Source organism: Cydia amplana, chromosome 24 (assembly GCF_948474715.1).
Source record: "Cydia amplana chromosome 24, ilCydAmpl1.1, whole genome shotgun sequence".
Classification (NCBI taxonomy): Eukaryota; Metazoa; Arthropoda; class Insecta; order Lepidoptera; family Tortricidae; genus Cydia; species Cydia amplana.
Genome location: NC_086092.1, coordinates 5,631,515 through 5,647,145, shown reverse-complemented (window position 1 = coordinate 5,647,145; position 15,631 = coordinate 5,631,515). Strand labels below are relative to the sequence as shown.

General features: G+C 37.6%; 1 protein-coding gene across 1 annotated transcript; it reads left to right on the top strand.

The window, feature by feature from the left end:
* Nucleotides 1–10,514: 10,514 nt before the first annotated feature.
* LOC134659291 (chorion class high-cysteine HCA protein 12-like) lies at nt 10,515–11,188 on the top strand. The gene is made up of 2 exons (XM_063514944.1): nt 10,515–10,592; nt 10,919–11,188. The coding sequence occupies exons 1-2, from the start codon at nt 10,542–10,544 to the stop codon at nt 11,144–11,146; spliced, it is 279 nt and encodes a 92-aa protein (XP_063371014.1). The 5' UTR covers nt 10,515–10,541; the 3' UTR covers nt 11,147–11,188.
* The last annotated feature ends 4,443 nt before the right edge of the window (nt 11,189–15,631 follow it).

Genomic DNA, 15,631 nt, shown 5'->3' with positions numbered 1-15,631 from the left:
GGAAAACGCGCATTTCAGAGTTATTATATGTTTTCCGAGCGAAGCTCGGTCACCCAGATATTAGGTACAAATAAGACATACATCAGCTAGGTTTATCAGTTATTTAAGTCAATAATACAAGTTACAAGCACGTACGTAACTCATATTATAAGTTAGGTGCATCAGATTTAGTAAAATTGCATTTTTAATTATGTGCACATGTGTTTTAATTATGTGTGTGTGTGTGTGTGTGTGTGTGTGTGTGTGTGTTTCAATTGTGTGTCCTTCTTAACATAGAGGTTACTTGGTGCCGTTCTTAAGCAAATAAGTCCCTAACATGGCCTAGGCAGTATAAGAAAACTGAAGTTGTGACTTAGAAAAACTTGTCCATGTTGGGATAAAGTAGGTAGTCTGATTTCTCAAATTATGTTTTTCTTAAAATTGGTCGCAAGATACTCCTAAGTACGAGACCTGGCTCGATGCAGGAATAAAGCCATACCGCTAGGTCACTAGCACTCATATGTTTTTCTTAAAATTGGTCGCAAGATACTCCTAAGTATGAGACCTGGCTCGATGCAGGAATAAAGCCATACCGCTAGGTCACTAGCACTCATTACTTATTTTAATTAAGTGGGTGTACGTGTATTATACAAAAACAATTCTTATTTTTTCAATGTATTTTAATGGATCAGCACAATTGTATATAGGTACGAGTTTGCAGTTGGACAGCCAAAAAATAACTTCAAGCCGTCGACTCTTGTTAAGTGTCCTTAGTATTTGCAGCCGCAGCCGGAGCTACCCTTCACGCTGGTGATGGCCACGTTCCCGCAGGTGCCGCAGCTGTAGTCGACGCAGCCGGACCCTTTAGTGTCGTATTCGCCAGAGAACTTCACGGCGCTCAGGTACGGCAGTTCACCGTTGACTTTCAAGTCTCCATTCAAGTCAAGTTGGGAGGAGACTTCGATGCCGGAGGGGGAGATGGGGCCGACGCTGCTGACGGGGAAGTCGCCGCCGCTGGTGGAGATGGAGATAGACTTGGAGCCGATGGAGCTGCCAGAGCCGCCGTATGAGCAACACTTCTGACCGGAGATGGTCTGCAATACAAATCAACATATGTTATTAATCTGACGTTTAACGGAATAAAGTATTAAAAAGTGTTTCAAAACTGAGATTGAAGTGATCGGAATGTATAAGTATGTACTGAAGTAATAGTGCAGTCCTGACATTTCAATAGTAAATGTGTCGACATTGACGACACAAAAGTTGCCAAATCCAATAGGTATGTTCAGGATAGATATTTAAAAGAAAATGACTTTATGATAGTTAAATAGCACGTAGCAGAACTCAAATATTAGCTTTAGGCAGTATCTACATTCCATGCTTGAATCAGTTTGTATCCTGTGTTGAAAGCCATGGTAATTTCAGGATTTGCAAAAACAGCAGTAATGTTGCAGGCATGCAGGCACATTGAGCGAATGCATAAAAATAATAAAACTAAGAAGGTGGATAAACAAAGAAAGGATTTATAGCAAGAGATCTAAGGTCCACCACCTTGCATTTTGGAGACAAAGCAAACCGCTTGGAACAGGTGTTCCTGGGGGTGATCTGAGCTGATTTACCCCGGTTGCCGAGAGGTCCCCCCCAGCAGGTGGGCAGGGGAGGGGGGGCAAAAGTGCCTCCGGCGCGCATCACTCTAAATTTTATATCTGCATACCTCTAGCAACTATATCAAGTTTGGTGTCTTTCTCGTATAATTCGAGGATGGAGAATTCATTTCTGTGACTAAACTTTCACTCACCCATACAAAAATATCGAGAAATTAAAAATTCAAAAAAAATCATTACACTTTTTTTTTTTTAAATCCTCTACAAAATTAAAACTACGAGGATTTGCTCTACAAAAAAAATACCTGTCAATAGCCTAGTTATCCTTATATATAGAATAGTAAACTTCTCAATCATTTTTCTTTTATAACTCTGTAAAAAAAAATTTTATGTCGCGCGGAGTACCTGCATTGTAAGAGCAGTATGCAGCTTTTAGGATTTTTAAGTATGTATTGATGGTTTCTTATAAGTTATTATGCTTCTTTTTGTAGATTACATTAATATATTACTTCTGGACGTGATATATATGCAAATATAAATGAAATATATAAATAATAATAATAAGTGGCAGCACAATTCCAACAAGCCCTCGAGCTTGGTTCTCTCCCAGCTTCCTTAACAACTGGTGTCACCTTCCTGCTCTTCAAGTCCGGTAGTACCACGGAAGCAAAAAACTACAGACCCACCACATGCTTGCCTACACTCTACAAGCTCCTTACATCCATTTAGAGAGCAAAAATCAATGCGCACATTGTCGCAAACAATATTTTGGCTTCCGCTCAAAATGGATGTAGGGTTGGGTCCCGTGGTACTAAAGAGCTCCTCCTCATAGACATGACCATATGCCAACAAATCCGGCGGAACAAGGGGGCCCTCTCAGCTTCTTGGATTGACTATAAGAAGGCCTATGATTCGGTGCCTCATTCATGGCTGGGGAGGGACTTAGAGCTATATAAAGTTGATGCAGCTTTGAGAGCCTTCCTAAGCGCGTGTATGAGGCAGTGGACCACAGTCCTTCGTCAACCAGGAGGCGGGGATGACCGCTCTGGCCCGCAGGATTTTATAAGGATTGAGCGAGGAATCTTTCAGGGTGATAGTCTGAGTCCCCTGTGGTTCTGCCTAGCTCTGAATCTCCTCATGAACCTCACCCTGCTGAAAGATTTGGGACTAGGTTGCCGGCTTCGGAGAGAGGGTGAAGTCATTTCTCACCTTTTGTACATGGATGACCTCAAATTATTTGCACAAAATAGCCAAGACTTGTTGGACCTACTGAAAACTACCGAAGTCTTCAGTAGTGCCATCAACATGGAGTTTGGTGTCGATAAATGTGTGGTTATACATGTAGAGCGGGGGAGGGTTGTAAATTCAACAAATTTACAACTCTCTGAGACAATGGCTTTCAGATCTATCTCTGAATCAGAAACCTATAAATACCTTGGTATGTCACAGTTTCTGGGTATTGAGGAGGAGGGTATTAGACGGTTGGTAAAGGAGCGCTTTTTCAGTCGGCTCACAAAAGTCCTTAACAGTCTTTTGTCAGGAGGCAACAAAGTGCGTGCCTTCAACGCCTGGGTAATGCCCCTACTCACATACTCCTTTGGCATACTAAGGTGGACTCAGACCGAACTGGACGCCCTAGATCGGAGGGTCCGATCACTGCTCACCATGCATCGCATGCTACACCCACGCTCGTCAGTTATGAGATTGTACATCCCACGGAAGTGTGGAGGCCGAGGCTTCCTAAACGCCAAGGATCTCCACAACCGCCAGGTGTACAATCTCAGGAATTATTTCCTTAACAACGAGTGTGGGATGCATCGTGTTGTGGTGGCAGTAGACAGGAACCTCACGCCGCTCTCCTTGGCAAACGAGAACTGGCGCAAACCTGTGGTACTAAGTACTGCGGATCGCAAGGCGGCATGGGAGAGTAAGGTGCTACACGGGCGGTTCTACAAGGCCCTCACGGGACCCGATGTGGACCTGCTCGGGTCGGTGAACTGGTTACGATTCGCGGACCTCTTCGGAGAAACCGAGGGTTTTGCCTGTGCAATTGCGGACGAAGTAATGATGACGAACAACTATCGGAAATATATCCTGAAGGACGGTACGGTCGACATTTGTGGGGCATGCCGCCGTCCCGGAGAGTCACTCAGGCATATCATTTCCGGTTGTTCTCATCTTGCTAACGGCGAGTACTTGCACAGACATAATCTGTGCAAGCTCGTAGCCAGGATTATTCACCAGCAACTTGCTCTTCTATATGGTCTTGTGGACCGCGAAGTACCGTACTACAAGTATTTACCTGCGCCTGTTGTCGAGAATGGTCGTGCCACGCTCTATTGGGATCGATCTATCATCACTGACAGGACTATTGTAGCCAATAAGCCTGACATTGTGATAATAGATCGATCGCAATGTCGGGCCGTGCTCGTTGACATCACCATCCCCCATGATGAGAATCTCGTGAAGGCCGAGAAGGACAAGTCCAGTAAGTACTTGGCTCATGAGATAACCGCCATGTGGGATGTTGATTCGACGATCATTGTCCCGATAGTCGTTTCAGTGAACGGTCTAATAGCGAAGAGTCTCGACCAACATCTTGAGAGACCCTCGCTAGGTGGTTGGATCAAGGGCCAGAAGGCGCCAGATGCAGAAGGCGGTGATCTTGGAAACGGCGCGGATAGTCCGCCAGTTCCTCTCTCTGCGGCCCTGACCACCGGCAGCTTGGGCCTTGCCCCGCTGCTGGCGGCACCCTAGGTTAGGTTTTTTATAATGTGTTTATATGTATTTTTTATTGTTTTGTAAGTGTTTTTATATTTTACTTTTATATTCATATTATAAAAAACCTAACTTAAGATGAAAGATAAATAAAGTGAATAATAATAAAATGCTTTATTGCACACTACAAAAGAAATGTTACAAAAGTATGAACAGGTACAAAAATGTCGGTAACAACAGGCGGACTTATCGCTAAATAGCGATCTCTTCCAGACAACCTTCAGATAGTGAGACGGCGGAAAAGATTCATGTAATATCTGTGGTACTAGTATCCGAAACAAACGTTTCAGTATAGAACATTTCCGAACGTACTTTTAAAACATTGAGATGTATTGTCAAATAGGTGACCACACCCTCTTTCCTAGAAGCTTCCCTAACTATCAGTACTTGCTGTAAAAGTAACTTAATTAATATTATAATAAAAACATAAGTGTTCCTCAAAACCTGCGTTTCACTAAACTCCAAATACTACATGGCGCAGTCGTACAAGAGCAAAGCTCCAGTTAAAATAAAATAATAAGAATATAATAAAGACAAAGAAGAAATTGAGTCAAGATGTCGGGCGTCGAGTACCGCATGCCGGCACCACTAAATCTTGAAGTAATCGAAGACCTTTATCCACAATGGCTTAGATTTAAGCAGGCGTTTAGAATATTCGTCTCAGCGGCTGGTTTGGAAAAAATCACGGAGGCCAGAAAAGCATCAGTTCTACTTAACTGTATCGGTCAACCGGCGCAAGAACTGTATTTTAATACTTTAAAGAAAGAAGATACAGAAGATACCGCAAAATTAGAAGAGGTAATAACACTTTTTGAAGAATATTTTAAACCGAAGTCAAGTGAGGTAATGAACACATGGCAGTTCAACAAAAGAATACAAGAAGAAGGAGAAAGCTTTGATTCCTATTACACAGAGCTTCGAAGAATTGCTAAAAATTGCAATTTCGACAAACAACTGGACCGGATGTTAAGGGACAGAATCGTAGTGGGCATCAGAGAGCAGCGAGTTCAACAAAAACTGTTGGAAATAAAAGATCTAACACTTGAAAGAGCAGTTGATGTCTGCAGATCGGCGGAGCTTTCCCGGGAACACGCGCGGGTCTTGGCAAAGCAGACCACAGCGGAGGTGGATGCAGTACAGAGGCGTTCACCAGCGCAGCACTCTAAGCCATCTCAGTCACCACCAAATACTCAAGCTAAGTATAACCTAAGCTCGCTTAATAATAAAAAATATAAATGTAAAAAATGTAACACAGAGCATGGCCCTCGGGCGTGCCCGGCCTATGGCCAGCGTTGTGAAAATTGTAACAGGTTCAATCATTTTAAAGTTGGGTGCAAATTAATCAATCAGATTGAGTGTTTTGAGCAGGAAAATGAGGAAATGATCTGACTAGTTCGGGTGTGTCACTCAAGTAGCGAATGCAATTGTGAGTGGACAGAGTCTTTAAAAGTCAATAACAAGTCTGTAATTAATTTTAAGTGTGACACAGGGGCACAGGCAAATATTTTGTCATTAGAAGATCTTAAAAAAGTTGTCGATGATGAAAATAATATAAAACTGTCTGAGACAAGAAGTATTTTAGTGGCTTTTGGAGGATCACGCATTGTTCCTGAAGGAAAAATAACATTAACACTGACACTTAATGATGTTCAGTATAGTACACAGTTTATAATAGTAAAACAAAATGTAAAAGCCATTTTAGGCCTGTGTTCCCTGTTCAAGCTAAACTTCATTCCAAATAAAAATATAAACACAATTGATAAGTCTCAATGGGATAAAAATTCGATTTTTAAAAAATATGGTAAACTGTTTCAGGGTGTTGGAGAGTTTAAGGAACCTCTGGTGCTCCACACTCAACCGGATGCAGAACCTGTGGTGCGGCCGCCGCGTCGGGTGCCTAACGCAATCAAACCCCGGCTTGCGGAGAAATTAAGATCGTTGGAAGAACGACAGATAATCACCAGGGTCGAACATCCTAAGAATTTTGTGAGTAATCTTGTGATTATCGAAAAGAAAGACAAATCATTGAGAATATGTCTAGATCCTAAGGATCTTAATAGTGTGCTAGTCAGGGAATACTATTTAATACCTACTCTTGAGGAGATTGTCCCCAGACTGTCAAATAAAAAATATTTTTCAGTGCTTGATCTATCGGAAGGATTTTATAACATAAAATTAGATGAAAAATCCAGTGATCTTTGTACTTTTAATAGCCCGTTTGGCTGCTACAAATTTAATCGATTGCCCTTTGGGTTGTCTGTAGCACCTGAAATTTTTCAGAAATATAATGAAAGGGCATTTGGGGACATTCCTGGAGTAATAATTTATTGTGATGATTTATTAATATGTGCTGACAGTGAAGCGGAGCATGATGCAATTTTAACAAAAGTGTTTGAAAGAGCTAAAAAACATAATGTGAGATTCAATAAAAATAAATTTCAATATAAAATGAATGAAGTCAAGTATTTTGGTCACATCTTTTCTCATGAAGGTATGAAAATTGACCCCGACAGAATAAAAGCCATTAACAGTATTAAAAGTCCCAGTAATAAAAAAGAGTTACAAGTGTTTCTAGGAATGGTAAATTACCTAAGAAAATTCGTTCCTAACCTGGCTAAAATTGCATCACCACTCCAATTACTTCTTAAGAAAAATGTAGATTGGTTATGGACAGATGTACATGAAAATTCGTTTAATAAAATAAAATTGCATGTCACCGAGGCACCTGTTCTGCAGAACTTTGATGTAAAACAACCGGTGGTTATACAATGTGATGCCTCAAAGGATGGCCTTGGCTGTTGTTTACTTCAAAATGGAAAACCTGTTTGTTTTGCATCGAGGAGTTTAACAGCATCAGAGAGGAATTTCTCACAAATAGAAAAAGAGCTTTTAAGTGTACTCTGGTCAACCAGGAAATTCCATTACTATATTTATGGGCAAAAGTGCATTGTTCTTAATGATCACAAGCCACTGGAAACCTTACTTAAAAAATCCATACATGAGGTTCCATCGCCCAGACTTCAAAGATTAAAATTAAAATTACTCAAATATGACATTGAATTTCAGTACCTTAAAGGTAAATTTATGTATATTGCTGACCTGCTGTCACGTGCGTTCATGACCGGTAATGAAACTGATGAACCATACATGTATGATGTCATTCACTGTGTCGGCCTAGCAAATAACTTGCAGTGCACTAATGAATTTAAAAAAGAATTAATTTCTGAAACTAATAAAGATACAGAATTGTCATGTCTTAAAGAATTTACTAAAAATGGATGGCCAGATAAAAAACATATTCCTGATAACATGCAATATTATTTTAAATTCAAAAACGATATTACTGTTGATGATAATTTGTTATTTATGAATCATAGATTATTAATACCTAAATCTTTACGGACACACATAATGGAAAAATTGCATGAAGGCCATCTTGGTATGACTAAAATGAAAAATCTAGCTAGAAGTCTGTATTATTGGCCCAAAATTGATGAACATCTAGATAATTTTGTAAGACAGTGTTTTGTTTGTCAAACTTACCAAAATAACAACACAAAAGAGCCACTATTATGTCATAACATCCCAGACTTACCTTTCTCAAAGCTAGGAACAGACATAATGGAATATAAAAATAAAAGCTATCTAGTGATATATGACTATTTTTCTAAATGGCTAGAAGTAAAACCAATAAGTAATAAAAGTGCCAAGACTGTCATAAGTAGTCTTATAGATATTTTCTGTATATTTGGTGTACCAAGTGAGATAGTCTGTGATCATATTCCCTTTGACTCACGAGAATGTAAAAATTTTGCTAATATATGGGGATTTAAATTTACCTATACCAGCCCTAGGTACCCACAGTCGAATGGTATGGCGGAAAGAGCTGTACAAATTGCTAAAAAAATACTTATTAAATGCCAGGTGGACAACACAGACTACAGGGTAGCGCTTTTACAATATAGATCTTCTCCTGTTTGTGGCACTAAGTTTTCACCAGCTGAGTTGTTAATGAATAGAAAAATAAAAACTAAATTACCTGTAACATCTACATATTTAAGACCAAGACTGAATATTAATATTAGAAGTGAGTTTCATAAGACTGTATCTAGAAATGTAAATAACTATAATGCTAATACCAAAAGTAAAAATAATTTTGTTGTTGGCCAGAAAGTCTGGTTTAAGAAAGACTGTAATAGTAATAAGTGGCTACAAGGCCAAATTGTTGAAAACAAGGGACTGAGGTCCTATGATATTATAGATAATAATAGTAATGTTAGGTACACTAGGACTTCTTATCATGTTCGACCTGGGTGATTGGTAGTCTTCCGGTGCTCTGCTACTGGTTGAGTGTGGGGCTACATAGATCCTTATAGTGTGTATGGTACTTATCATAGATACATTATTAGTCATAAGGTAGTATGTAAGTACAGTTGCATACTGATTTTTTAAAAATACAACTATGTGTAAATCTAAAACCAAATTTGTAGTATAGTATTTAGTTAAAACTTAGACTTTGTATGTATTTTCATTTATAATGCAGAGTTACTTAAAAAAAAAGGGGAAAGAGAATGTATAATTTTTAAAAAAAGAAAGGGGAAGATGTAATATCTGTGGTACTAGTATCCGAAACAAACGTTTCAGTATAGAACATTTCCGAACGTACTTTTAAAACATTGAGATGTATTGTCAAATAGGTGACCACACCCTCTTTCCTAGAAGCTTCCCTAACTATCAGTACTTGCTGTAAAAGTAACTTAATTAATATTATAATAAAAACATAAGTGTTCCTCAAAACCTGCGTTTCACTAAACTCCAAATACTACAATTCAAGTTAACGGAAGTTAAATAAAGATGTTGGGAACTAATACCAACGGTCCCTGAGCGCGAGCGCCGCTGCACTGCACCGCATTCACCTCCGTTTAGATACCTACACTACACGCAAATTTAGTATAATTTTTATGTATACATAGATAAGTATCTCAAAAGACGTAGAAGATAAAAGGTCACAATAACTAAATAAAAAATTGATCTGTCGTGAAACTATCCAGTAGGTAGACAACCTCATTCTGCATAGGATAATCCAATATTCAGTTATATCGTACTTATTGTAAATTCCTTTATTGTTTTAAATATTTACTTTCTGTACCTACTTGCGTTATGCTGAATAATGTTTTGAAGTAAATGCGTGTCTAAACTAAATGCGTGTAGGTATACCTACTTCAGCACGGTCCGCCGTGCGACACAAAACATTTTTTTAAATACAATTATTAGTTAAAAATGGTTGATAAGTTTATTATTCTATATAGTAGAATAACTGGGCTATTCACATGTATTTTTTTTTTAGAGCAGATCCTCATAGTTTTAATTATGTAGAGGATTTTCAAAAAAAAAAGTGTAAAGATTTTTTTTGAATTTTGAATTTCTCGATTTTTTTGTATGGGTGAGTGAAAGTTTAGTCACAGAAATGAATTCTCCATCCTCAAATTATACGAAAAAGACACCAAACTTGATATAGTTGCTAGATGTATGCAGATATAAAATTTAGAGTGAGGCGCGCCGGAGGCATTTTTCCCCCCCTCCCCTGCCCACCTGCTGGGGGGGACCTCTCGGCAACCGGGCGAAATTAGCTCAGATCACCCCCAGGAACACCTGTTCCAAGCGGTTTGCTTTGTCTCCAAAATGCAAGGTCCCCTTAGAAAACGGGATCTTAGATCTAGTACTATTATTACACGATTTTAGAGGAAGCCCTCAAACAACATTCGGAACTTTAGTAAAAAGTAAATTAATAAAGATACTCACCTGGACAAGGACAGCAAACACGCAGAGGATCACTACTTTGAATGCCATTTTGACTTGTTCTTAGTGGAAGTTTTCACTAGAATGCTTATTCGATATACAAACCTAGTTTTATATGCTTTCTTATCACTAATTTGCCTTTGATATAATTTTAAACAAAAGAACAATTAAAAAATGACATTCACGATTAAACACGTTTGAACCATTATCAGGACCCATTGTCCTGGCGAAGCTCTAATAGGCAAAAACTTGATATTATAACCATGTGTTCGAGTTATCAGTGTTGCCTAACATTCCTTTGTAATTGTTCTGTATATAAGCTAAACAAGCTACATAAGCAACTATAGTTTCAAGTAAGTTTGAAAACTAAGGAACATCACCATGTCTCCCTTCACCGTGTTCGCCCTCTGCCTCCAGCTCTGCCTGATTCAGGTAATTATTTAATATTTGATTTATTTTTAATTTATATTAACTATTATCTAAAATTTTAGGTTTATGATTACTTTATATTTTTATTACCTAACTACACAGTTAACTACATGCCTGATTTTGTATTTCTTTGTGTTAGTTAAGCATTTATTATTTACGACTTACGACTAAAATAAGTAAGTAAGTATATTAAGTTTATGGTGAAAGGCTGTTTATTTATGTTTGTGCGCACGAATAGGTGTATTATTGTTTTATGAGTAGCACACCAGTTGGTACTATTTAGGATTTTGTTGTTTAAAATGTATGTTTCAATGCCAAATACTTTTCAGTCCGTGCTGAGCGGTTCAATCAAAAGCAGCTACAGCTCCGGCAGTAGCTGCGGCTCGTACGGCGGGGAGGGCTGCGGACAGGTGGGCGCGGCCGGCACCATCGAAGCGTGCGGCAAAACCTGCGTCGACGGCTCCGTTCCCGTGCTCGGCTCCGTCTGCTTCGACGGCTGCGCGCCCGCCTGCGGCTCCGTCTCCATCTGCGGACAGTGCAAATGCGGATGCAAGTAAATTACCCACCGAAAATGTCGCTCTGAATGAATTTCTGATTCACTTGAACCTGTCTTGAAATAAAGCAAATCTGAATACTTAATACAATTTCTGAATATTTAACCAATAATATTTTAGCGCCACTTGCACCATCCCACTAACCCAGGGTTGACCGGTTAAACCTGGAGTTACCATGGATACCAGTAAGATAAGATAAAAGATAGTTTATTCAAGTAGGCATAATTACAATGCGCTTATGAACGTCAAATAAAGCTAGGTAGACCGGCTCCAACCCTACACCTCTGCCCCGAGAAGATTTAAATCCCCCCTCAATTGGAGGAGGGTATCCCATTATGGGACCGGCAACAAACTCGGCGGGACACATCTTTTCAAAAATAATTACATCTTATAATTAACATGCATTACGAGAAAATAAGGAAAAAAAAATACAATTTAAATCACTATAGAATTCATGCAATTATACACATAAGGTGTAATAGAAATTTGATTTAGAAAATATACATATGTACATGGAATCATACAAATTCGTAGCTCTTTCAGAAAACATATCAAATTCTTACAAAAGGAAAAGAAAATAATAGTAGTTTATGCAACAGTGATATAATAAGGGTTCTTAAAATTCAAGGGTCGAAGTTACAAAACGAGACGTAGTCGAGTTTTGTAAAAAAAGACCCGAGAATTTTAAGAACCAATTATGAGCTGTTGCATACATTACTTTTTCTATGACAGCTGCAGCAAAAAAAAAGAGTTATTATTAAAAAAAAAGAGTTATTATTTAAAAAAAAATTGAGTTATTATTTAAAAAAAAAAGAGTTATTATTGTAAATGAAAACATACCTCTTTCAATCAAGACGATCGGAACTTGTATCTTTAAAAAAAATAAAGCAGTTGTATTATACTCATAAGATGACTGCTAGCAGTCATCTTATGAGCCTATAGACAAATCATTCAAATGACATTGCTTTAGATATCACTGTCAGTCATTTAATTGACACATTTAAGTGCTGGAGTAGAAAAAGTTATTAAAAGAAATGGGAAAACATATTATATAAATCTGATTGATTATTATGAATTACCAACATATAATATTTGTTGTGCTTTCCTGCTTACCTGAGCTGTGTCACCTATAACTCTATACATAATACAATGTTTTTAATTGCTACTACGTTTTATTAGTTTCTGGTTTGGACCATGCATGTTTGTCTGTCAAGTAGTCCTCGACTCTGTAATAAGCTTTTAACATCAATGACTTTTTTTAAGTAATTCTTAAGAGCTGGAAAGGGTAATCTTAAAGCATCCTCAGGTAACTTGTTATAAAAATGAATGCATTGCCCAACGAATGACTTTTGTACCTTACGGACACGAAACTTTCTGATAGCAAGCTTATTTTTATTTCTAGTGTTAAAGTTATGGACATCAGAATTCTTAGTGAAGGAGTCTAGATTCTTAATAACATAAATAATACTATCATATATGTATTGGGAAGCTACAGTTAAAATATTAATTTCTTTGAAAAGTTCTCTTAATGATTCACGCGCTCTTAAGTTATATATAGAACGAATGGCTCTCTTTTGTAAGACAAATATAGTCTGTATGTCAGCTACTTTGCCCCAAACCAGAATACCATGTGACATTACACTATGAAAATAACTATAATAAACAAGGCGAGCTGTTTCAACATTAGTCAATTGTCTAATTCTCCTCACGGCGTAAGCGGCCGAACTTAATTTGTTAGCTAGTGTTCCGATATGAGGACTCCATTGTAGATTTTTGTCCAATGTTAAACCAAGAAACAGAGCTTTATCTACCATCTCTAAGCATTCATTATTCAAAAGTATTTTAGTACAATTTGACACTGGGTCAACGGTTTAACCAGTTAACTCCGGGTTAGTGGGATGGTGCAAGTGGCGCTGTCTATCCAAGTTGGACTAGATTTATCCCGGACATTGCGCAGATGTGGAATACCTATCCCTCACCCCCTGGCCTCTATTTCACCACGGTGACAGACAGGTGCGACAATTGTCGACATCACTGTTACTGACGTCACAGGCCTTCATAGACTACGGTAACCGCTTACCATCGGACGGGCGGTGTGCTTGTTTGCCACCTACATATTAATTTGAACAAAACTTCATTAATCTCGCCAATAAATAAGTACCTATACTTATTTTCGAAGCTAATGACAATTGTCACAAGAAACACGACAATTGTCACGAAATTCCGACACAGAACTCATTTTCTGTCAAGAATTACCGAAAGTTCTATTAAATCGTGTGACAATTGTCATCATCATCATCATCATAAACTTCGAAGGAGAAACCGCTGTTTTTTGCCGATGTAATAAAGTTTTTTTTAATAATACAATGATGGTGGCAAACAGGAATACGGCCCGCCCGATGGTAAGCGGTAACCGTTGCCTATGGATGCCTGTGACGTCAGCAACAGTGACATTTGTCAAATTATCGCACCTGTCGCCGTGGTGAAATAGGGGCCTGACATTTTTAAATTTAGATTCAAAGATGGCATTAAATCGTGCAGATTGGAAAAAAGGTAAGGAAAGCCGTCTCGAAGTAGATAGGACAAGGTCCAGCCAGAAGAAGGATTGTAATAGTACATTTCAATGCAAGTGTGGAAAGTGTGTTATTATTTACGAGTCCCGAGATGAGTTTTATGAGCCGTAGGCTGGCCGTAGGCGAATAAAAGACACGGGGCAAGTAAATAATAACATTTTCACACGTACATTGAACGACGTATTTAATAAATTTGCAAAAAAAATCACAATTAAACAAATATTGGTTACACTTACGGTTACGAATTTTCGCTTGAACTGGAATTATTTGTAAATTATAAATTATTCAGCTCTATATACTACGTTCAGCGTTGATTTATATTGCAAAAACTAATCACATTAACTCATTTCATACAAAAGCACTCTTACAGTTGCCATTTAAATGAATTATTTTGATACAACTAAATTTTAAGTGAAAATAGCGGCCCGGGTATGGCTCCAGTTTTAATTTTTAATTTTTATTTTTTTCTGTTAGCGACAGCCAACGTGGCAATGATAGTTTTCCATTCAGCCAAATTATAAAAAAGTTTTTTTAGTGAAATATCGTATTATATAATAACGTTTTATTTGTATAATAACAAATAAATATTTACTTTATATCGTATAAGAATACTTTTTGTACCTAATATATGTCTAATGGTAAAATAAAAATATATAAAGTTTTTGATCATCCAAACTCTTTGGTGTGGACTTATCGCTCACAGTCAGAATTAAATTTAAACAAGCTCGAAAAGTAAAAAGCACTAGTTCGCAAAAACCAACATTGCGAACGCTAAACAGCTACGTAAAGTACCTACCAAGTTGAGCGTTGAGCAACTGTATTAAAAAAATATAGTACAAAATACGTATTCCACAATATGATTTGAACTTTAATCGTTTAAGAGCCAACAGGAGTGGTCATTTCTCCATACAAACGTACTCGACTGTTTTCTCCGTGGGTTTTGAAGCTAGAGCAATTATTTTTTCAACACAGATTAATATTGTCAATATCTGTGTCGGACCGTTTTGCTTTTTTTGATATTTTTGTTTTTTAAGGCGCTAGAGCCCTTCAAAAATGGCCAAAATGGCCTAATTGACTATGCCGCAATGAGAGGCGCGCTATTCAAATCTTATATCAATTAGCCAAAAAAGCAAAACGGTCCGACACAGATAATGTCATAATCATTTAGATTTCCAAATTTGGTTACGATTGTTTAACTTTTGGAGGAGGAAACAGTCGAGTACGAAACCTCGATTTTTAAGATTTTTACGCAGGATTTTTCGCCTTGTCCTTATCGCACTAGTTTTAGGGGCCGCTACAATTTCAATATATCACTGACTTAAGTTATACTATGACTAACATACGTGTTGTAATAAAACACGTCAATGTAAAACAGCAACTGTTTATTTGACATGAATGCGGGTACCATGTACAAATAATAACTACCCACAACATCTCCCCCAAAAGGAATAAAACCCAACACCAAAGTTATACATTACAATTACAAGTACCTATTTAGTTATTACATTTTATAAACATAGGCATAAACATAAATACAATTATTATATTTTACAACTTGACTACCATCCTATCCTTCCCCTTAAAGTTTCGATACATAATCATATTTATGTTTAATACTTTTCCTTCTATTTTACACTATTTCCTATTTACATATGAGAACACTCTTAAACGATCATAATGAGACCTTATTTCATAGCAATAAGATTCACAGACCATTGAATAAGGGACATTTTATTAGCATGTTAGATCTTTGTTGTTACCCAAAGTTATGACATACTCGTACCTAACACACCTTTACATACTTTAATTTAAATAATAGGTACTCGTAGATATTGTACACAAAAAAAAATCATCAGGTATTACAGACTTTCAGTACGGTATTACAGACTTAGGTATGTGTATGCGATCGAGACAC